General features: G+C 37.8%; 1 protein-coding gene across 1 annotated transcript in view; it reads left to right on the top strand.

The window, feature by feature from the left end:
• Positions 1-24741, top strand: part of Hat1 (histone acetyltransferase 1) — a 42425-nt gene that overhangs the window by 3044 nt on the left and 14640 nt on the right. The window contains exons 3-8 of the mRNA XM_051184502.1: positions 11256-11331; positions 14749-14869; positions 22274-22453; positions 22699-22820; positions 23321-23425; positions 23734-23840. Coding sequence (XP_051040459.1) covers positions 11256-11331; positions 14749-14869; positions 22274-22453; positions 22699-22820; positions 23321-23425; positions 23734-23840 — 711 coding nt within the window. The remainder of the gene's footprint in view (positions 1-11255; positions 11332-14748; positions 14870-22273; positions 22454-22698; positions 22821-23320; positions 23426-23733; positions 23841-24741) is intronic.

The raw sequence follows: 24741 nt of genomic DNA, 5'->3' as shown, positions 1-24741 counted from the left end.
TTCTATGAGTAGCCCTGGCAGTCCTGGAACTCGCTCTGTAAACCAGGCTGGCCTCAAACTCACAGAAGACCACGTGCCTCTGCCTCCTGAGTGCTGAGATTAAAGGTATGTGCCACCACCACCCTACTGCTACTGCATGTACCATTTTACATACTACAAATAATAAAGTTCCAGTTTCTCCATATTCTTATCCACACTGATCTTGATTTTTATTATTATTATTTTTTTTCTATTTTCATATGTGTAGTGTGGGGTGATCAGAAGGCTATATGTGTTTGTAGCATATGCACATGTGTGTCTGTGGATGAACATGGAGGATGTTTATTGAGTGTTCTACCCTTAGCACTTTCCAACTTACTCCTTTGAGGCTGGGTCTCTCCCTATGTATGGAGCTGTCATTTTTTTCTGCTAGATTGGCAGCTGGCAAAACCCAGTTATCTTCCTGTCCTTGTTGTTCACAACACTGAGGATACAGGTACATGTGAGACCACACTGGGCTTGTTTAGAGGACTCTAGACTCCAAATTCAGGTCTTCATTGTCCTTTATATCCTCAAAACTAAAAAGTCCCAAAGTTCAAAGTCTTTTAGACTCAAGGCAATGTCTTAACTGTAGCACCCTGTAAAATCAGAATACATAAAGAAAATTACAGTTTTCAACATGCAGTGACACAGAATATAAAAAGGGAGGGGTGGGTGGGTATAGTGAGTACTGACCACGGAAATATTGAAACCTAGCCAGGCAAACTCCAAATCCAAACAACGTGTTTGATGTCACAGAGTTCTTCAGATCTCCTACTCTTTTCAGCTTTGTTGACTACAAGAAACTTCTGTCTTTGAGGCTGGTTCCACATCCTATGTGCAACTCACCTTAGCAGATATCCCATGGCTCTTGCATCTCTAACATCCTGGGGTCTTCAACACAATCTAGGTTTTACTTTTGTTAACTTTCACCTTTCTGAGCCTCAGTAGCATTCTTTAACCTTGAAGAAAACCCCTTTCTACAGCTCCTGTATTTTGTTGAGGAAGCCAGAACACTACACTAAAGCTGCCACATTCTCCTGCCAGGATGGAACCTGCTTCCATCCCTTTGACTTGGGGAATTTTCTTTGTTGAGTAACAAGTTAGAAGCTTAGCTGGGTTTGTCTTAGTTAGGGTTTCTATTTCTGTGAATAGTCACATTGACCATGACAACTCTTATAAAGAAAACATTTAATTGGGATGGCTTGCTTACAGTTTCACAAGAGGTTTAGTCCATTATTATAGCTGGGAGCATGGCGGCCTATAGGCCTACTGGCTACATCTAGACTTGCTGGCATCAGGAAGTCAACTGAGACACTGGGTAGTATCCTGAGCATAGGAAACCTCAAAACCAACCCTCACAGTGACACTTCCTTCAAGAAGGCCACATCATCTCATAGTGCCACTCCCTATCAGATTATGGAAGCCAACTGAAACTACTACAGGGTACCACTCTCTTTATTCTAGTTTCTCCCAAAACTTTTCCTTAAATTTCTCATCTCTTTGAACACAGTATTTAACTGAAACATTAAGATTTCCTAGTGTTCCTTTTCTCCTCTAACTGTACATTATTTTTGCCCTGTTTTCTCTTTTTCAATGCAGATCTGCATAACCATCACCAATAACCATGTGGCATAGCCAATACTAGGCTGTCTTGAAATCTCTGCCACTGCCATTAATCCAAAACTCTTCAGTTTAGCCTCTGGCAGATTCTCAAGACAATGGCAAATTGAAGCCACATTTCTTTGGCAAAATAGTACAAGAATGGTCTCTAGCCATGTTGCTAATGTTGGTCCCTGAACCTCTTGAGCCGGGGCTGACATAGTCCACATTGCTCTGCTGTCTTCCAGTGCTTCCACTAGTGTGGTCCATTTATTCCTGCTTAAACACTCAACCTTCCTATCCAGAGTCCTGGAGTCCTCATTCTTCTAACAAACAGTATGGTCGGGCCTGTCATGAACATCCCAGTCAGTCTCTGGTACTAACTTCTGTCTTAGTGTCTTTCCTATTGCTGTGAAGAGACACCATGACCAATGTTAGATTATTAAAAAGTATCTGTGGAGAGACTAAAGGTGTTAAGAGGCTTAGTCTGACCTTAGGTGGGACCATGTTTATTTGCAGTGAGGGGACACTGTCATCCATGTGTATTGATGGCCAAGATGCCAACAGAGGAAAATGGGATGTGACCTCTTATAGTGGTGGAAATGACTTCTATAGTCTGCAAGGGAATCTGGGAAAATGGGAAACTGATTCCTAACTCAGAGGATATTGAAAATGTAGGATAGGGGTGTTATAGTTGCTTTTTACAGGGCCGGTGGTGGTGTTAGATCTGAATCCATGAAGAGGATGTACTCTGGTCATGTACCAGGGGAAGAGTCTTAACTTGATTGGCTGCAGTGGATCAGGTGATTGCCATCCTGTGTTTGTGAAGAGACTTGGAAAATAATTATAGGGCTGTAAGTGGATGATTTGGTTACAGAGTAGAACTGAGATTTGCCAGGAAGTTTGAGGGTTGCGGAGGAAAAAAGGTGGAGGAAAGTGGGCATAGAGTTGACTCTCGGGGTGACTCAGGTTGCTAGGACTTGCACCAAAATGAGTTAGCAGAAGTAGTAAGGAGCTACAGAGCACCAGAGGAGGGGAACAGGAGAAAATAGAGGATTAATGTAAAGAATTGTATCGGGCCTGGAGTGAAAGGGATGAAGGTTCCTTTTAGCCAAGTTTCTCCACAGTATCTAAAAGATCTTTTTGTCAATGTTTTGGAAACACGTGGAACCTAATGTAGGTTAAGAGCTATTGGGAGAACTTGTGTGGAATATTTGGTCTGGGTAAAGGGTTCAGTAAGTAAAGCATTTAAAAGACAGGGTGGAAACCTAAGTATGAGGATAATAAGGAGGAAAGGAGTGGTCAAGGGGATCAAGGGGGTGAGCCAGAGTGGAAGGGAACCAGAGCCCATATATAGGAGGCTTATGGTTGAAATCTGGTCCTTGTCTGTAGGCCCCATTTCAAACCAGTTAGGCTGTGTTTTCCTGGAAGCAGCACATTCACAGAGTAGGGCACAAATCCCATCCCAGTAGTCAGATCTAGTCCTTTTTAAGTGTAGAGTATTGCAGCAGTCAAGGAGTTGAGTTGATCCTGAAGAATGTTAAGCTGACCTGAGCTGGTGAGACAGGTTAATTAATACCAAGGAGGATTCAGTCCAAAAACTATATCCAGAGTGGTAAGAAAGGGATGAGTTGGATGGCCCGTGGCCCATTAGTCCCCTTTTAGAGGTCACCCAAATTGCTTTAAAGGGTTTGGGAGCATTCAGTAACTGCTTTAAGGCTGACAGAAGAGTGACGGGAGCAGCAGTGAAGAGTGCTGCAAAAGAGCTTCCATCCAAGAGGCCATGGTAAGAGTTAACAGTTGGCAAAGATCCAGAACCTAAGTCAGGAGGTAATAACTGTACAACTTTGTGGATACATAACGTCACATGAGAAAAACTTACATCAAGCTTAACATGAGTTAAATGCTGGACTGGCTGGACCATGCACCAGAGTTCTGTAGGTAGTAAATTAGCTATTAGTGTTTGTTTACAACAGACTCCTGCCTGAGTAACAAGCACCTGGAAGCTTTATAAAAGGTCAGTTTCACCCAGCACCATCAAAGGAATGAATCTGAACAGAAAGTAAAAGATATTCCTTGCTTTACATATGTTGTACTTTGCATATGTTTTAAATAGTAACAGTACCTGCTATTATTTAATGGATAAAAACATTATCTTAAGTAAAACACAATTTTTTGGTTAGAAACAATCTGACAAGGTGAAATTTTTAAAAACTGCAATTATTTCCTTAAATGACCATATCCACTATTTGAAAACATGATACCAAATTATTATATTCCAAGAGACAATGTAAGTTGTATTTCTCAAAAAAAAAAAAAGAAATGATTTTTAATTTAAAAAGTGTACATGGAGAGATAGTGTTTGCTTTATCAAGAATAAATGATTCCCTTTACAAAGTTATATAAAATTAACCATATTAAAAGGACCTTTTTAAAATCTCTACAGTTTTTGGCCTAGTAGTAGTGGCACATGCCTTTAATCTCAGCACTCCGGGAGGCAGAGGCAGGAGGATCTCTGTGAGTTTGAGGCCAGCCTGTCTACAGAGTGAGTTCCAGGACAGGCTTCCAAGCTATAGAGAAACTTGTCTTGAGAAACAAAACAAAAAAAAACCTCTACACTTTCATTCTATGCACTCAGCCAACAGATGAAAGATGAAAGCAGTTATATCAAATTGGATTGTTTTGTTTTCCTGAGACAGGGTTTCTTGTGTGGCCTTGACTGCTCTGGAACTCACTCTGTAGAGAAGGATGACCTCAAACTACGATCTCCTGCCTCTGCCTCCTGAGTGCTGGGATTAAAGGTGTAAGTCATCACCTCCAGGTTTCATGTCAGATTTGTAGTAATATACATCATAGACTGAATTAACAAAAAAGGCTAAAGCCAATTCTTTATTCTTTTTGCCAATGGATAGATCTCTGGGTCACTACATACTGACAGCATTAAGCAAATATTTCTTAACCTCATTCTATTTAAAAAAAAATAGATTGATTGTTTAGAGGCATAATTTATAAAGCAAGATAACCAAATTGAAGAGCTTTAACAAATACTGACTTTTGGAATTTCTTAAAAAACACCCATAAACATCACTGCTAAAGCCTCTGTTCTTCTTTTGATGTTTTCTGAGCCACCACCCTTTTGCCTGTGTACTTGTAGGCGTTAAGGTAAGAGATAGGCACTGGCCCTGAGCTCTAACTAGGTAGAGAGTAGATTGTAATCTTGATCACTGCAGGTGATCCCAGGTTAGAAAGAATCTCCTTCATCTAAGTCATCTCATCCTGAAGAACATGAAGACTTAAGATATCAATAGAATCTTTTGTTGACTCTACAGATACAAAACCAGCTGTGAAAAATATTGCTTAGATATTCTGAATAACTTTCCAAAGCTGTAAGTTTGATGACAGAGTACCTGGCATCTTTCTTTAATGAGGGAACATGGGTGTTTAGAGTATAGACCTTGGAATTAGCTTTTGCTACTACGAAGAATTGAATGCCAGGGTAGGGGGCATGGCCAATTGAACTAGAATTCAGGTCCCATAGTAGTCAGGTGGTAGTCTTATATACGGGTACCCCTGTTCACAGCATTCTCATGTTGGTTCAGAAGACAGTAATTGCTATTTGCCTTTCTGAGATATTTAGGATGTGGATGTGAATGTGGACTCTGAGATCCTCCATTAGGCAAGAGAATCCCATCCCTCTGTCATGTGAGACACAGGAGTAATTCATCTTTACATAAGGAGGATGCTTGTTTTGCTTGTTTGTTTGGTTTATAGAGCTAGAGGTGGTCAGGCCTATGCAAGCTGGAGTTGGTCAGGCTTACACAACCAGAGGCAGAAGCCTCAGACTTGGCAGGTCTTATTTTCCATGCTTCCTTGTCCTATAAGGAAGCTAACTTGCAACTTAACTCTGGTAGGATACTGCTCTATCCAAAGGAGCTTGGCCTCCATCCAAGGGAACTGGTTGAGCCTGAGGGTTTCCTGTCATGCAGGTTGAATGAAAAAAAAGTAGTAAAAAGGAAATGAAAGGACATGCCTGCCCCTAGGTATAGTGGAGGAGAAAGTTTATAAAAGGGAGAGCATAGCCAGAGGCAGAGACAGGAACATCTGGGTGAGTCCAGAATGGACATGACCAGACTGAAATGGGCCATTTGGAGAGAAGGGAAAGAGGAGAACCAGGTGTAGCAGTCAGGAGGCCAAAGATACAAAAGGAGCAGGTAATCAAAAATGTCTGGATTATATAGAGAAGAGCCTCTAGGGGAAGGGCAGCCCAGCCCCTGGGCTAGAGAGGTCAATGGTAGAAGTCAGGGTATTCTAGTCATACCCTGTAACAGGTAGGGCCTGAGGGATGCTGGGAAAACCTGGAGGGTAGGTCTGCTTTGATAGTTTAAATAGGCACCTCAGCTATTTGTCCTGGGATTGAAATTTAGCACAGTTTACTGTAAATTTAATTCATTTTACTCAAGCATTCAATCTTTTTTTTTTTTTTTTTTTAATTTCTTGAGACAAGATTTCTCTGTGTATCCTTAGCTGTCCTGGAACTCACTGCAGATCAGGCTGGCCTCAAACTCAAGAGATGTGCCTTGAAAAACCAAAATCAAATCAAATAAAAATTCTTTAATTGGGAGGCACAGGCAGGTGGATCTCTGAATTTGAGATCAGCCTAGTCTACAAATTGAGTTCCAGGACAGCCTCCAAAGCCACAGAGGAACCCTGTCTGGAAAAACCTAAATAAATAAAAAAAATAAATTAAAGATCCTTTAGTATCAAACTTTAAACCATAAATATAGTTTACAGAAAGACTGGGAACATCATTTTCCTGATCCTTTTATAAATGCCAGGGTTTTTTGTTTGTTTTTTGGGTTTTTTTTTTTTTTTTTTTAAGGCAGGGTTTCTCTGTGTAACTTTGTAAAACAGCCTGGCCTCAAACTCACAGAGATCCAGCTGCCTCTGCCTCCTGAGTGCTGGGATTAAAGGCTTGTGCCACCACTGTCTAGCTAACTGCCAGTTTTTTAGTATGACTCTTCTTCAAAACAAACTATCTTGGAAGCCTCGTGTTGCCTCCTTAGTCTAATAAAAGGGAGATACAGTGGTAAGCAGAGGGTTTAGTGAGTCTACTGGTTTTATGGGTAGTGCCTTAGGTGATTTATATCAGGTGATCACTTTAACCGAGATGGTGATGAAGTCACAAGGCTTAACCTTAGAGAAGGGGGTGGCTGGGTCACATAGATACCAAGATGGCAGCAAGTGACATGGCTGTTAACTCCAAGGTGAGGCCATCAGGCATATTCTTCCTAAACAAGTGTTGAATCCAAGTTACATAAATGGTATGTTATAGCAAATTAAGATTATTTATACATCCTTTTAAAATTACACTCAGTTGAACTTACAAATTCTAAAATACTGAAAGTTTAAGTTCCAACAAAAGCTTTAAAGTTAATGAGCAAAACCAAAAAAAGAGGGGGAAGAACTCAGAGTTAAGCACCTTACTCTATGAGAAGTAGTTTACTTCTTAGTTGTCAAGCACAAATTGTCCCTGGGCTGCTCTGCTTTGCTTTCTTTCTCTCAGAGTCTGGTAGCCTGCCTAACCTAGGACAAAGACGTGCTTGGGTCTGGGTCAGATGGACCAAAATCCAGCTCCAGAGCCAGCCTTCTCAGTAGAGTAGAACATCATGAAACACTTTTTTTGATAGTATCCATACCCAAAAGACATTGAATCACTGTAGGCAGAACCCAGGGTACTGTATTCCTAACCAGTTTTTTTTTTTTGTTTGTTTGTTTTTTTGTCTGTAGATGGGAGCAGATAACCTGAAATGTTTTTACCTTTTAGTTGTTAAAAAGAGAGGTGGAGACACAAGTAGCCTAAAAGCATAAGGCAAAAGAATTTTGTGGTGATATCTTGCTTGTACAAATAAAGCTGGTCTGAAGATCAGAGAATGGAGCTTGCCACTAGCTAACCTTGGAGGCCTAGAGTGTTATAAAGACTTCTCAGCAAAGCAGAAAATTTGAAATTGTCCCACCTGTATTGGCAGTTTGTCAGTCATTTTTCTCTGTGTCCTGCAGAATGTCTGGCAGACTCTTCTATTATGCAGGAACCCTGAAGTACTGTCTATCTTGTTAGAATAGAAACTAAATTAGGTACATGACTTTGGACTCATCAAGATAGAGCAGATAAGGAGTATTTTCTCTGAATTTGTCAAATGCTAATGGGCTAGACATTGTTGATGTACATATTGCCTGCATATATTGTACTATACTTATTGTATATAGTTTTCTCATATTAATTATAACCTTTTTTTAAATTTTAAACAAAAAAGGGGGAAATATGTGGTGATATCTTGCTTAAAGCCTGTCTGAAGGTCAGAGAATGGAGATTGCTAGTAGCTAACCATGGAGTTTTATTAAGATGCAAGTTTGGGGGCCCAGCAGATACAGCAGCAGGCATTTTGGCTCTGGGAGTGGTTATAAACCAGAGCCTTGAAAAAGATTAAAGTGAACTGTGACTTATATTGGTGGGTGAGGGAGCTCTCAGACCAAGCTACCATTCTGTCTTATAGAGTTCTCTAAATCACTTTAGGTAATTAAAAGTTCTGAATTGGGGTCAGCAGTGACCATAAGTGTGGAAATGACCAAATGCACTTGGAAAGTAAGGGAGTGTCCTCAACCTATACAACTCCAGAGTTAAGGAGCTTCAGGGCCAGTGGAAGGTTGTCAGCTTATGGCTGGTTTGAATAGTAGGCCAGTGGAGAATTCAGAATTCTTAGCTAAACTTTCTTCTGCTGATAGAAAGTCTCTGGTGCCTTCACCCAAGTGGACCTTAAGAAAGTTCTAGTGAGCCCAGAACCTAAGTAGGGTACCTCTGAAATAGATCCATGATTACCATGTCCTAGCATTTTGCTAGGTTGCCTTGTGTTTGGTCAAATGCAGTGTGATCTGCCACCTAGGTCAGACTATCAAGATGAGAGATAAAGGGCAGAGACACAATGAAAAGAAAAGGCTGTGGGAGAGAAAAGGGTGGTCCTATCAGGCCTGCTCCCAGCCAGCCTGCAAGTGTATCATGGACAGCTCATTGGGTTTGCTTGTGCTACCATAACTGCATTAAAGACTTAAAAAATTAGTGTTTCTGTTATCCTGGAGTATGCATATGTGTGTGATACTCAAAACCTTAAGCTTTTTTTTTTTTTTTTTTTTTTTTTGAGCCAAATTTGAAGCAAGCTTTATGAAGATATTAAATAGTGATGACCCCCAGATGGACTTTGGTCAAGACCACTCCTGGAATTCTCCCAGCTGACTGGCCCCAAGACACATTGTTGGGCTTTTATGGACCAAACTTAAACATCTTACTGACTAAACTACATTCCCAGCCCTTTTCAGATTTTAACATTTGGCTGTGTTTTCTTTAGTGTGCATATTTTGGTGAATTATTTGAAGTCAGCTTTTGCACATACTTGTCATTGTATATCTCTTATGAACTTAGTTTTCATATGTACACATAGTCGTGATACTATTATCAGAGCTAATATGTAATTTCTTGGTTTCTCTGGCTATCCTTAAGTGTCTTTACTAATTAAAAAAAATTGGCTGAGGATATCTGAATCTTCTTCGAATCCCCCAAGACAGCGCCCCTTACCAGCAGGAAGTAGTTTGGAAAGAACGACGCCCAAATTCCCAAATATTGTGTATAAATGTTTGTATTCATTTAATTGGACTGTTATATAAAATTAAATAAAATTAAATAAAATTAAAAAATATATAATTTTTTTTAAATTAAAAAAAAATTGGCTGGAGAGGTGGCTTAGCTGTTAAAAATTGAGCTCATAGAAACATAAAAATGTTTCTTAAGGCAAAGTCTAGCCAAGGGTGCTTTATTTATTTGCATTTATTTTCCTTGTGTGATGCTGAGGAAAACTGGAAATTTTCCATCTCTATCTTTTCATTCTTCAGCTGCTTGTGGCCTTTTAAAAAATTACATTCTTGTTCAATGAATTCTTTTTGGAAGTAGTAAGACAGTCAGAGGGCACCTTTGGGAGTTGGCTTTCTCTTTCCACCATGTGGTTCCCTAGGATTGAAGTCAGGCTGTCTGGGTTGGCAGAAGGTACCTTTACTCACTGAGCATTGTCATCAGTCTAGCATTAGGTCTTTGACAAGATTTTCTTCATAACATAAATTGTATTAGGAAAGCATCCAATAATTAAGTATCCGTAACTAATACAAATAAAAGCAACAGAAACATATCCACTTCCAGCTTAGATTAGTTGGAATAGAAGTTGAGGGTATTCTCAAGATTCGGAAATATGAGTTTAATGTCGATGCTGGTGCCCCAGGGCATTGAAGCAGTGTTTATAAGAAATAAGGTTGCTGGGCAGTGATGTGCACACCTTTAGTCCCAGTACTCTGTAGGCAGAAGCAGGCAAATCTCTGAGTTTGAGATCAGCCTGGTCTATAGAGTGAGACCAGGACAGCCTGGTAGAGAGTGAGTTCTAGGACAGCCAAGGCTACACAGAGAAACCCTGTCTTAAAACAAAAACAAAAAACAATTAAACAGAAACATCGGTGCTTTTACTTTTCTACTACCAAATACCAAATATTTCCCCTCTTACATATTCATAAAAGTACAATAAGATATGTATGAGTGTCATTTCAACATTATTTTATTTGCTTGCTTGTTTAACAGTATAGGGATTATACTCAGTTCTCTTGGTCATACTGGGCACTGAGCTGTATCACTAGGCTCATGCAGCGTTGTTTTTAATTTTTAAAAAAGATTTATTTTTGTTTACTTGTATGATTGTTTTGCCTGAGTGTATGTATATGTACTACATGTGTGCCTGGTTCCTGAAGAAGGCATAGACTCCCCTGTAGCTGGAGTTAACAGACAATTGTAATCTGCTCTTCTGGTGCTGGGAACTGAACCCAAGTTCTCTAGAAGGGCAGCAAGAGTTCTTAAATGATGAGACATGTCTCCAGCTCCCAAGCAGCATTATTTTCAAGAGTGGGAAAATAACAGTAAAAAAAATAAATGTCATCTTGCAGTCAGAAAACTGCTGATGAGATTGCTTAAGCTGGATAAGCCTGATCTGAACTGAGTTCAGTCCTTACAAGTTAAAGTGGGAGGAGAGAACCAACTACATAGTTGTTTTCTCACCACTACCACCAACACACACACACACACACACACACACACACACACACACACACACACACTCTCACACTGATTAAAAACATTTTCTCTCTTTCATGATGGCATGTTAGGGACATCATCACACTCACCTTATCTTTGTTAGAATGTTTTATACAGTATTGTTTTCCTTTCCTAGATGCTGTAATTTTTTTTTTTAACATCAAAGTATATTTTTGGGGGGTTTGTTTTCCTCTTACGTTTTTCATTGTATATAAAACTAAATCACATGCCTTTGTTGTATTGTATTTCTCAATTTTAGAATAAATAAATAAATGAGACTGAAGCTTTAGTATCATCTAGCTTTCAGGGTTCATTAGTCTCATGAGACTCTAGCATATTATGTAAGACAAAGAAACATTTTAAGTAAGAAAAATATTGGTAATATCATAGCTATAGTGGAATTCTTGAAATAGAAATGTTTGTCAACTTTAATGTCTATATATTTTATTCTTTTGAACAGTTCGTTTTCCTGAAGATCTTGAGAATGACATTAGAACTTTCTTTCCTGAATATACCCATCAGCTCTTTGGGGATGAGTAAGTAACATAAAATATTTGCCAAATTAATGTGGAAAAAGCAAGAAACCATTTTTTCTTTTAGGATTTAAAAGTCATATTTTATTTTTTACTCTTTATAATTTATCTTAAAATGTACATTAGAATAATAGTTTATGCATGGAGTACTATGTAGGTAATACATGTATGTTTTAATTCTCACTGCAATATTAATCATTGTACTTTGTGTACTGGTGGAATTGAACACTTGCCCAAGAACATAAAAGTGACTGGAGTTCAGAGTCAGACAATCCAGAGCCCATAGTTATTACTACTTTTTAGTTTTGCCTACCTTTTGTCATACTACTTCTAATGTAGCATAACCCCAGAAATTTACAAAGTTCCAGGTGATACTCAGTGATTAAATAAGCAATTCAAGAAACTGTGTTTGTGTGTGGGCATGTGTGTACTTGAGTACGTAGGAGTGCACAGAAAGCTTAGGAGGATGTTGGTGTCCTATTCTATCACTTGTCCTCATTCCTTTGAGACAGGGTCTCTAATGAAACCTGGAGCTAGGCCAGTGGCAACAAGTGCCAGCTCTTCTCCTTCCTTTACTCCCCACAGCACTGTAGTTACAGGCACATGTGTGGAGACCTGGCTTTTCATGTGGGTGCTGTGATTTAAGCGTAGCTTATTAAGCTTATGTTGCAAGTGGTCTTTCCCATTAAGCCATCTTCCCAGACCCTAAAAACAACTTTAAAGATGTCCTGAGATATTTAGCACCTATTTTGATTCCCTAAACCTTATATACATTGTTAATGAGGTAAGTTACTATTTTCTTTTTACCTTGTTTAAAAAGTTGCAGTAATTTATTGAACACCATTCTCTTCATTTGGATTCTGCTTTTACTGGTTCTTGTTTTGTTTTAAGGTAGAGTCTCATGTAGCCTACATTGTCCTCATACTAGCTCTGTGCCTTGAACTCATTGTCCACCTACACCTCTTCTACCTCCCTCCTAAGAGCTAGTTAGAATGGCATGCACCATCATGCCTGGTGGATTCTCTAATCCTTAGCTAAAATTGCTTCAATAATTTCCTTTTAATACATCTTACTGTACTGTTGAATTGTTTTATAGGTTGCAGATTTGATCCAGAATTTTTAAAAAAAATACATGAAGATCATGTGTGGCAGCACATGCCTTTTAATCCCAGCACTCAGGAGACAGAAGTAGGCTGATTTCTGTACATTCTCGTCCAGCCTGCTTTACATAGTGCAAGGATATCCAGGGATACATAGACCCTGTCTCAAAGTATTTAAAAATTGTATACATATATTTTATTTTTAACTATGTGTACATGTGTGGGTATGTACACATGAATGCATTGTTCATGGAGGACAGAAGAGGACATTTGGTCCCTAGAGCTGGGGTTACAGGCATTCATGAGTCACCTGAAGTAGGTGCTGGGAACCGAACTTGGGTCCTTTGGACGAGCAGTGTATGTTCTTAACAATTAGCTCTCTCTCCAGCTTCTTGATCCTGAATTTTAAGACTTAGCCTAAATATAGTATACATCTCCTAAAAGAGTTATAACCATGGCAAAATGATAAGAATTTAAGATACTTAACATTGATATAGTACTATTTTCTAATATGCATAATTTATAATACATTTTAAAATATAGCTTCCAGTAACTTGTTTGTTTGGATTTGTTTTTTGAGACAGTGTCTCTCTGTATAGCTCTGGCTGTCCTGAAACTTGCTCTGTAGACCAGATGTGCTTTGAACTCACAGAGATCCCCCTGCCACTGCCTTCCAAGTGCTGGGATCAAAGGCATGCACCACCACTGCCCTGTCATTTCCAGTAACTTTTTAGTCTCCTCTTGCATCTCATTGCATTTAGTTGCTACATTTCCTCATTCTCTTTTCATCTGAAATTTTCTAGCCTCTGTTTTGTATAATAGACATTTTTGTATAGACTCTTTATAGAACCCTGGATTTGATTTTGTTTCTTACAAATTCAGTAGTGCCTGTTTTTTCAATTCTTCAATAAAGGTAGTATTGTATCCTTAATGTCATCAGAAGGTCCATAAATGTAGTTTGTTCCATTGTTTGCTGAGGTAGCTTAGGGGAGCCTGGAGGATGTCTCCACTATACAGTTGAAGTTTTTTTTTTCTTTTGTAATTAATTTATAAGTAGTCTGTGGGGAGATGCTTTTAAGGCTGAAGGTGCCTGACCAAGTATGGTAGCACAGTGGATCTCTGTGAGTTTGAGGCCAACCTGGTGTATATATTGAGTTCCAGGACAGTCAAGGCTTCATAGAGAAACCCTGTCTCCAAAAAAACATGTCATGGAACTAGCTCTATAGACCAGGTGAGACTTGAACTCAGAAATCTGCTTGTATGCCTCCCCAGTGCTGGGATTAAAGGCATGGGCCACCACCAGACTTTTAATGCTTTAAATGTATTTTTAAATTGAAAAATGTCTCTGCATGGAACACATTTTATATGTATTTTTAATTAATGTGTCAGATTGGGCATTTTATGAACTTTTGAATGTCAGTAATCAAATATTATTATATATAGACTCTGAAATGTCAACGTGTCTTGTTTTTAACAGATTTGCTTTATTATAAAAATGTTTTCCTTTAGAATTTAAACAGCTCCTATCTGCCTCTAACGCCAGCTTCAGGGAATCCAATGTCTTCTTCTCCTGGCCTCTTGGTACTGACTGTACACACAGGCACACACATCATCATCATCATCATCATCATCATCATCATAATAATAAAAATATAAATCAACTTAAAAATAATTCATTTAAAAATATGAATGAAATCTAGCTTTATGTTAAATTGCATCCATATAATCAATTTAGATATTTTTATTACTCTCACTAAAAAGCCTCCTTCCTACTTCGAGTCCCTCTAGTCCCAGACTGTAGATTCTTCTGATCCAGAAATTTTAGAATCCCAAGATTCTTGAAAAGGGAATATCAGTGTTTTATGATAGTAGAGATCAGAGTTGGAATTCACAGAAGGGTTGGATGTTATCACTACTTTGAACAGCTATGGATGCTGGTGATAAAGCAAGTGGTAAGCTGAAAGGACCTGCCCAAGGCCATACCTATTTGCCTAGCTAGGTCTTGGTTTAATGCAACAGCAGCAGGCATAGTAACAGTGGTAATGCCTAACAGTACTCACTGTTATTTAACATACCCATTGAACCCAGACAGCTTTCCTGAGTCAGGCACTTCAAACCTCTCTCTCTCTCTCTTTATTTGAAGCTTAGCCACTATCATTGTGAATGTTCATTTCCTTTAATTTTTTAAACAAGTAAATATAGTTTAACTTCACGGGCAATTTTAGGATTTTAAATTTGTTTATATGTGTATTGGTAATACTCTTTGAAGACTTGGCAAAAATTGATTTTGGCTGGTTTTTGTTTTTGCTTTTCATCTCAGTGAAACTGCTTTTGGTTACAAGGGTCTGAAGATCCTGCTGTACTATATTGCTGGTAGCCTGTCAACAATGTTCCGTGTTGAATATGCATCTAAAGTTGATGAGAACTTTGACTGTGTGGAGGTAAGAACAGAAACAACATATTTTAACTTTTCCACTTGAGTGTAACAGAGGTCTTAAGTGTTAAGGTTCTAAAGAGGAGAAATCGCAATGTTGTTGCTTCATAATTGCAGTGTTGTTGCTGTCAGATTATAGGAGGTGTTTGCCAGTCTCTTTTATAACCCTGTGATCATAACCCTGAGTCTGCTCATCTCCTGGGTGAACCTTCTCTATGAAAACCTTCACTTTGATGAACAGAGCTTTATTTGTGGGCTTTTGTTTTTATTGTAGACGTGCAAGTTGACAACTTATTTTAACTTCTGATTTTTATTTATTTGGTTTTTTACATAGCTTTTACTGTCATGGAACTTGCTGGGTAGTTCAGGCCGACCTTGAATTCACAGCAATTCACCTGCCTCTGCCTCCTGAGTGCTGGGATTAAAGGTATGTGCTACCACCACCAAGTTACTTCTGATTTTTAGCCTCTTGATTGTATGTTTTTCCTCTTCCATGTTTTATGCTCTTAACTGTCAGTTATGTATCATTGTGAGGGTCTTAACCATCTATATAAAATTAGTATATTGGTATATTTAATGAAATGATGTATAATATCTATACAGCATGAAAGAAGCCTGAAATGATCTTAATTTTTAGAAAATTTTTGATTGGCACATAATAGTTTTATTTATTTATGGGATACAACATAGTATTTCAATACATGCATACAATGTGTAAAGGTCAGTGCAGAGTAACTGATATATCTTTTACCTCAAATGTATTAAGAACAGCCACAGGCTGGACATGTGGCTTAGAAGTTAAAGAGCACTGACTGCTATTTCAGAAGACTGAGGTTGCCTTCTCAGCACCCTCAAGGCAGCCCCGGATGGTCTGTAACTATAGTTTCAGGAGATCTGACACCCTTTTCTGTTCTCTGTAAGCACCAGACACAACAGTATACATACATTCATGCATGCAGACAAAACACCCATACACAAAACAATAATAAAATAATTATTTTTAAAAAGAAAAGGACTTATACATTCAATATTAGTATTAGAAATATTTTGAGTTACTTCTTGTTCTTTTTCTTTGTTTTCTTGTACTTCTCAGTCATGCTTAAAATTACCAAGGTTGACAGATAAATAATATGTAATTGTACTTAGTATTTGCTTTACTTCATAGTTTGTATCTCTTGAAATTTTCTTTTAATTTTGTTGATAGAAAGATGATTGTGATTAGTGCTGTAGTTATGATAAGTGAATGTTTGCAACTAAATTCCATCTGAACCAGCATTGAATAAATTATTAAAATAGAGGTTTTCAGTAATGAGATTTTCTTATTAGATATGGTCAAATTTCTCCAGAATACAAATATTTCATACTAAGTATTCTGATTTCAAATACAACTAATGTTTTCCTTTGTACAGTACAAAATTCGCTGTCATTTGAAGCACGTGTATGTGTGTGAGAGAGATTTAATGTTGGAGCTAATAGTGCTAAATTGATTTCTTCCAAAGGAACTATTGACTTGGTTATTGATAAATCTTTCAAATACTGCATGTAGTGAAAATAGCTATTTGTACTAACTTCTAATTGTTCCATTTCTGAAAGCTAGGGTTTCCATTTGGAAGTACTATGTTAAGTATAAGAAATCAATCAATCTTGTATAGTGTTTTTGTAGGGTTACTTATTTGCTTCGTGGTCAAATATCATTTGTTTAGTGTTAAGGCAAAATCCTCCCATCCCCCCTCCTTTTTTTTTTTTTTTTTAAAGAATGTAGTTTGTTTGGGCATTGTGGGCTGGTTTCTGTTTCAATTTGCAGCAATAGTGCTCATTCCCCATGGCTTCCTGTGTCCTTTTCCCTCCCCATTATGTATGTGTCTGTATGTTGGTATGGCATGTGAATGTGGGTACCCAAAGAGACCAGAATGGAGCTTTGGATCCCTTGGAACTGGAGTTACAAGCAGTTGTGCACCACCCAGTGAGGGTGCTGGGAACCACACTTAGGTCTTCTGCTGATGCCAGGAATATAGTAAATAAAACATTCTCTGCTCTTGGAGAATTTACCATAAATAAATCATAAATTCAGAGAGTATTAGAAATATTTTGCTGGGATGGTTGAAGAGAGTGACAAATCTAGATTATGCAGTGCCTTGGGATTTTCTGTGTGAGGATAAGGTATTGCTAAGAGGCAAGAATAGTATCCTTTATAGGTTTTTAAACAGGTGGTGAGGTATACAATATACAGTTCACATTTTAAGAAGGTAGTCTGGCATGTGTGCATGCTTTTAATCCCAGCATCCTGGAAGTGGGGGGGGGGGCTAAAGCTACATGGCAAGTTGGGGGCCAGCCTGGGCTGTTTGAGACCTTGTCTCAGAACAAAACAAGCAGACAACCTGCTATAGTGGGTAAAAGTTGAAAAAAGGGAGACCAGAAACCAGAACATTGCAGTATTAGTTGTCATATTGAGAATATTATTTATTGATAGAGCCAGTGTGTTTGGGATTGAAACAGATGTGATGGTTGAGGGAGAGAAATAAGGAAGAAAAAAAAGGCCACTGCTGCTGGATATGGTGGTGCAGATCTTTAATTCCAGCACTCGGGGAGGCAGAGGCAGGCAGATCTTTGTGAGTTCGAGTTCCAGTCTTGTCTACAAAGTGAGTTCTAGGACAGCTAGAGCAGTTACACAGAAAAACCCTGTCTCAAAAAATAAAACCAAACAAATAAAAAATAAAAAGCCATTACCTAGGAAGTAGTGATACTGCCAGATATTATTGTCTTTCTTTTTTTTTTTTTTTTAAAGATTTAGTTATTTATTATGTATACAGAGTTCTGACTACATGTATGCCTATGTGCCAGAAGAGGGTACCAGATCTCATTGCAGATGGCTGTGAGCCACCATGTGGTTGCTGGGAATTGAACTCAGGACCTCTGGAAGAACAGTCACTGCTCTTAACCTCTGAGCCATCTCTCTAGCCCTTGATATTACTGTCTTTCAAGGCCAGTCTGGTCTACATAGTTCCAGAGTTACATGTTGACCCTGTCTGGAAAAGAAAAAAAAAAAGCAAGCCTATGTTCTTAAGGTGTGAGTAGAAGGTAGCAAAAGTTAATTTGCTTATTACAGTTTTGCTATTACATTAATTTTTTTTGTTGTCTGCATGCTTGTGTGTATGTCAGAGGCACACGTGTGCCAGAGACCACGCATGGAGGTCAGAGAACAACTTGTGCAAGTTAGTTTTTTACTTTTATCGTGTGGGTGCTGGGAATCAAACTCAGGTCACTATGTTTAATGGCTGGCACTCTTACCTGCTGAATATCTCACTGCTCCCATTCGTTAATCTTTTATCATCCCCCCCCACCCCCGCCCGCCCCGAGTAGAGTTCTACAATTGTACCTAAAATTCTGTAGCACAGGTAAGATGCCGGAGAAACCTCTTTACTAGCCATTATCTTATAGCCACCTTGATTATTCAGACATTGATGTAGTCATCTTTGCTTGTCCTTTGCTTTTTTAATTCCTCTGTCGTCTTTGAGGTAATTTCATTCTAAATGGAGGAATATATAAACTTTGTTTTTCTAGTTGTATTTCTGGGAGAGATTTGATAGAGACCATGAGATGTAAGGGTAGGTTGTATTACTTATGAGTTTTCAGTTATTTTATTATCCTTTAATGAGGATTGAATTTTACAGATGAAAGAATATTTAATTTTTTTTCTTGTAATCTTTAACTTCTTTTTAGAAAAGTATTAAGGATGGAGTCAAGGGCTATTCATATAGTAGGCAAGCACTTTGGCACTGAGCTATATACCCAGATATTTGTTTATTTTTATTTTTGAGAAAGATTCTTACTAACTGGCCCAGGCTCACCTTGAACTTATATAGCCTGGGCTGGCCTTGATGGTGGGATTCTCTTACCTGCTATCTGAGTAACTGGGGTTATAGGCCTGTACTACTAAGCCTAGCCATATGAAAATCCTTTACATTTTATAAAGTATGCTTGTGTACGTTTGTGTGTGCGTGTATGTGCGTATCTTTGTGTGCATGCAAATGTAGTTGTAAATGTGTGAGGCCAGGATAACCTTAGGTGTTGTTCCTTGTGCTTTACCAACCTTTGTTGTCGTTTTCTTTTAATTTTGAGGCAGGGTCTTAACTGGTTTGGAACTTACCAAGTAGGTTTAACTAGCAAGTTCCAAGGATCTGTATGTCTGCCTCTACAATATTATGATTTCAAGTGCATGCCACTGAGCCTGGATTTTATAAATGAGTGTTAGGGACTGAACTCAGTCAAGTCCATGTGCTTTGCTTTACCAACTGAGCTACCTCCCTAGTCTAATGTACCCATAATCTTTTTAAAAATAGAATGTCATAGAAAGTTGTAAAACTACATATTGATAACTTCATCTTGCTTATTAGTTTGAGTAGTAAAAGTAATGCAGTGTCAGGAAACAAATTACCATAAATAAAGTAGTGGAAAAACTCACATTTTAATACTAATAATACTTAAGATTTCCACATTTAAAACTGAAATATCATAATATGAAAGTAAGCAAATCTGGGCAGTGGTGGTGCATGCCTTTAATCCCAGCACAGAGCCAGAGCAAGCAGATCTCTGAGTTTGAGACCAGCCTGGTCTACAGAGTGAGTTTCAGGGCAGGCAGGGCAACACAGAGAAACCCTGTCTCAAAGGACTGAGACAGGGGAAGGGAGAATGGAAACAAGTCAAGAAGAAACAACTTCTTTTGCTTTTTGTAGCATATCTTAGATATTCTTAGAATTATAGTAATATGCTAAATCTTGTGACACATAAGCCAAATAAAGAATTGCATGTTCCACTTACTTAATGTGCCTTTAATTGCAACCTCAAAAATAACTCCTCAGGGACAAACTTAGACAAACAGTGCTGCTTAAGATAAGATCTAGAAAGGTTATTGTACTTCCAAATATATATAAATTAAAAGCAAATTAAATATTTGTAACATATTACTAGTTTTTCTCAGGCACATTGCTTTGTGCAGTGATGAAAAAAAAAAAGTTATTCCATAGGAACATTTTCTCATGTAACAAAGCATAGGACATTGGAACTCTAAATGGCCATGGTGAGAAAGTATGTCCTTAAGATACTTCAAAGGATTGGATAAATGGCTCAGTGCTCAAGAGTGCTGGCTTGGCTGCTCATGTAGAGGACCCAAGTTCCATTCCTAGCACTAACATAGTGATTGACAACCACCAGTAAGTCTATTTCCAGGGCATCTGATTCCTTCTTCCATCCTCCCGGGGCAAGGGGGGCTTTTATATAATGGTGTTTATTGGAAACATATCTTTGAGTACTGAAAGTTATGTAGTCTTTCAACTTAAGGTTAAGATCAGTCGGATTTGGGAGTAGTTAGTTAGCCTTTCAACAGAATTATGACTTGAAATCTGGGAGTTACGGAGATCTTTGAAGTTGCTTCCTAGATGCAAGACAGGTAAAGTCTCATCATGCTTCTGTAGCTCCTGCCTTGCTTCAGAGATATGACATAAGGAAACTTAAAGGTTTAAAATCATAAGTTTAAAAGTTGAAATCACAATATTGAAGTTGCCCTATAGTGATTTTTTTCAACTGTGTTTTTCCCCTGACATTTAAAAACTACAATTATAGTGTGCTATTTTACCAATCACTATTTTTTTAATTACTACATAACAAATCTATTGCAATTATTCCTCTTTTAAAATACTTTCTCATATAATTATTGAAGTTGGGTGTTTCTTTACATTCACAGTTTCAGGGAAAATATTTCTCAAATAGTGTGTATTTTCAAAATAAAGGAGATTTATCAAACTTAGTTTACTTGCAGTTGAGAATGACTTGCAAGTACTGCTGTACACATTAGAAATAAACTGTCGACCAGAATGTTGAAAAGCCATATTTTAAGTAATAGCTTATTTTTATGACCATAAATAAATCATATGTAAATGTTGGTACTAAAGCATTGAAAATAAAACTCAATTATGATAAGTTCTGTCCTTGTGTCTCTATCCTAAAATGTAACTCAGTGATAATAAAGTACTATTCATCTGCAGGTGCATTGCTCCTACTTAGTTAAAAGATGGTTGAAAGGATAGGAATTAGGAGCATGTTGTATTAGCCTTTTGTAGTGTATTTTGTCCTAAGCATCTTAATTTCCCTGTTTTGAATGCTAAGTAGCAAGGGTCTTGGTTTAGAACTAATACCCATCATGCATGTAAACGGTATGAAAGAGCTGCTTAGTAAGTTAACACAAAGTGTTCTTGTGTCAGTCCTTGTGGAAATAGATACAATACAAACATTACAGCTGAACTCACGGCAAACTCCATTAAGTAAAAACCTGGCCTCATTGTTCAGGAAAAAGTTTGAATAGAATGCAAGCTCATTTTGTTGAATGTAATGTCAGGCTTTTAGGGACTGTATTGAAGGATAAGGTTTTGTTAAGTTGAGACCAATTCATTAAGTTTTATTGCCTGGTGAGAAGCAGTAATACTTTATTGTAAGACTTCATCAAATATTCATGGTCAAAGAGAAGTAGTAAATGTATTCAATCAAGTGGTCTTTGGGGTTTTCAAAAGGATTATGAAGTCTGCTCAGCTGATAGTTTTCATTCATTGAGGTTGTTTAACAAGGGTAATTTTAATCTCTGAGTTTAATTTTGTTGTCCAGTCTTTTCTCTTTTATATGATCACAAATCCAAGTCTATGAAAGTTGTCACATTGTAGAGATGGGTGGATAATATAACCATTCATATGATTTTTGTACTTCCTAAGTGGAGATACTTTAAAAATTATCATCTTAGTGTAGCATATGAGGGTCTTATCTGTCTACTTTGCTATTCATTTGTCAGACTATCTAGCCTTACCACTTACTGCTGGTGATCTTTTCATAACATGGTTTCTTTGACATGTGTATAATAATAATCAGCCTTTTGTTTTGGCTTAAGATTGTCTTGAAGGGTGGTAAGTAATAATTGTTTTCTGTATGACGTTAGAAATCTAAATGGCACTGCCATTACTCTTGTACTTATTATTAGCCTACCTGCCTTCTCTAGCTTATTTTATGTTAACGTTTACCTCAGACTTTTGTGATAGTAGTTTGTTTATATAAAACTTAACCTTTCTCATTTCACTGCATTGTTTACTTCTTTAGTTTAATTGTGAAGCTTTGTGGTAGTTGTTGATTTTGTTCACTAAATTTTTTTTTGTTTTGTTTTGAAACATGGGTTTTCTCCCTGGCTGGTCTAAAACTGTTATGTAGACCAGGCTGGCATCAAACTCACAAAGATCCATCAGCCTTTCTCTGCTTCCTGAGTGCTGGGATTAATCACTATACCTAAACCAGTTTTGTCCATTTTAAAGAAATAAAACATTTTTGCCTAAAAACTAAATTTGTTAATTTTTGTTCTTAATCCTCTATTCCTCAGGCAGATGATGTTGAAGGGAAAATCAGACAAATAATTCCACCTGGATTTTGCACAAACACAAATGATTTTCTTTCTTTGCTGGAAAAGGAAGCTGATTTCAAACCATTTGGAACCCTACTCCATACATACTCAGTTTCTTGTCCAACAGGAGGAGAAAATTTTACTTTTCAGATCTATAAGGTAAAAAGAAATATTTCCCTCTGCCTGGAACATGTATGGGATTGTATATTCAATAATTCTAGCATCAGAAAAAATGGTTTTTTTAAATTTGCACTAAAACCAGCTTTGTTTTGCCTGTATGTTTGTGTACATATTTAACCTGACACTTGTAAATGGTTCCCACAGGGTAGATAGTTTTGTGCTCTGCAGACTTTCACTTACCTCAGTGATGAGTTTCACCTGACTTTTCCTGCCTTTTTCCCTAGGCTGACATGACATGTAGAGGCTTTCGAGAATATCATGAAAGGCTTCAGACCTTTTTGATGTGGTTTATTGAAACTGCTAGCTTTATTGACGTGGATGATGAAAGATGGCACTACTTTCTAGTGTAAGTACAGTTCTAAAGCAACAGTGGACCTTATTACCTCCACAAAGCCAGCATTTTAATTGTGGCAGCCCAATTATTGGGGACAGTATAATGATATTTTTCCCAGGAAAGAAAAACTATTGTTTATGGGGCTTGAGTTTGCCTTCATTATGCTTTGGGGGACTTGAGAATAGAGCTGAATTAAATGCTGTTGTCTGTTAGGGCCTTGAATGTAGGCTTAAACAGTAAAATGAGCTTTGCCTGTGTTTTCTTTTACTTGCCACCTATTCATCTTTATAATAGGCAAGTGCACTGAAGTGATGTAAAGAGGTCTGATTTATCCAAGTTGCTGCACACCAATTAAGTGAATTGTACATTCAGAACATAGCAGGTGTACCCATTGGGCCCTCACAGAGTAGCTTGCTGACACTGAAAATTCAGTCAGAGAATGGAAAAGAAAATGGACACTGCATGGGAGCGCGACTGTAATTGACCTGCTTGGCTTTCTGTTTTATCTGCAGATTTGAGAAGTATAATAAGGATGGAGCTACGCTCTTTGCGACCGTAGGCTACATGACAGTCTATAATTACTATGTGTACCCAGACAAAACCCGGCCACGTGTAAGGTAATTGGCAGTATAACACGTGCCTTGTCTTTTATTTCAGAAGGAACTGCTGAAGTTTCCAATACTTGTTATAGTAGTGTTGATTTGTTTAAAAAAAAAAAAAAATCACCATTCATTGGCTATGTGCTGATTTATTGTTTTATTTGAAACTGTCTGGCAGAGGAAACCAGTTTTGAGTATGTCAGTAATTTTTCAGTTTCTTGAAGTTTGATTTTTAAAAAGCGCCAACATTTATACTATCATAATTTGATTTTTTTTAAACTGGCCATGATGTGATGTTTTAATTTAGAATAATTTCTTTACTATAGTCAGATGCTGATACTGACTCCATTTCAAGGTCAGGGCCATGGTGCTCAACTTCTTGAAACAGTTCATAGATACTACATTGCATCTCCTTCAGTTCTTGATATTACAGGTATGTAAAATTTCATGTTACTAAAAGAGACTTTCTCAAACTTAATAGTTTTATTTCTGACTTAAGTGTTAGCATTCTCCTGGGGCCTTTAGGGGACCGAAGATTACCTTAAGGTTATATTTTAGATCATATGCTTTTATGGAAATTGAACTGCATCCCTAACTGAACTGAACAGATGAAACATAATGAACAAAATATATATTATTTGGGGAAGTCTTGGTCAGACATAAATGCATTGCAAGTATGGTATAACTTGTTCGTTCAGCTTATTTGGCAAACATTTTCATTATTTAGAAGATACCTGCCCATTAATTTTAAATCATAGTGTGGTGGGGAGTAGTAGTTCCTTAATAGAAGACATTTTGTTGTTGTTGCTGTTGTTTTTATTTGGGGGGGGGTTGTTTTGTTTTGGTTGTTTTGGTTTGTGTTTTTGTTTTTTAGACAGGGTTTCATTGAGGCTGTCCTAGAACTTGCTCTGTAGACCAGGCTGGTCTTGAATTCACAGAGATCCACCTGCCTCTGCCTCCTGAGTGCTAGAATTAAAGGCGTGCGCCACCAGAGCCTGGCTATTTTGGGGTTTTTTTTTTTTTTTTTAGAGACAGTTTCTCTGTTTAGCCGTAGCTATCCTGGAACTCACTCTGTAGACTAGGCTGGCCTTGAACTTAAAGTAATCTGCCTGCCTCTGCTGTCCCAGTGCTGGTATTAAAGGTGTACAATACTGCACAGCAGATGTCATTTTCTTGCCCTGAGTAATGTTCAGGTTTGTTGTTCATAAAGTTTATGATTAAACTGAAAGTCACTGCCAGGTGTTATAGCACATATACCTATAATCCTAGCACTCAAGAGGCTGAGGAAGGAGAATTGAGGGTTTGAGGTCAACCTGAACTACATAGGGAGTCTC

This window comes from Phodopus roborovskii, unplaced genomic scaffold, assembly GCF_943737965.1.
Source record: "Phodopus roborovskii unplaced genomic scaffold, PHOROB, whole genome shotgun sequence".
Taxonomy (NCBI): Eukaryota; Metazoa; Chordata; class Mammalia; order Rodentia; family Cricetidae; genus Phodopus; species Phodopus roborovskii.
The sequence above is the reverse complement of the archived record's forward strand: the minus strand, read 5'-3'. Positions and strand labels throughout refer to the sequence as shown.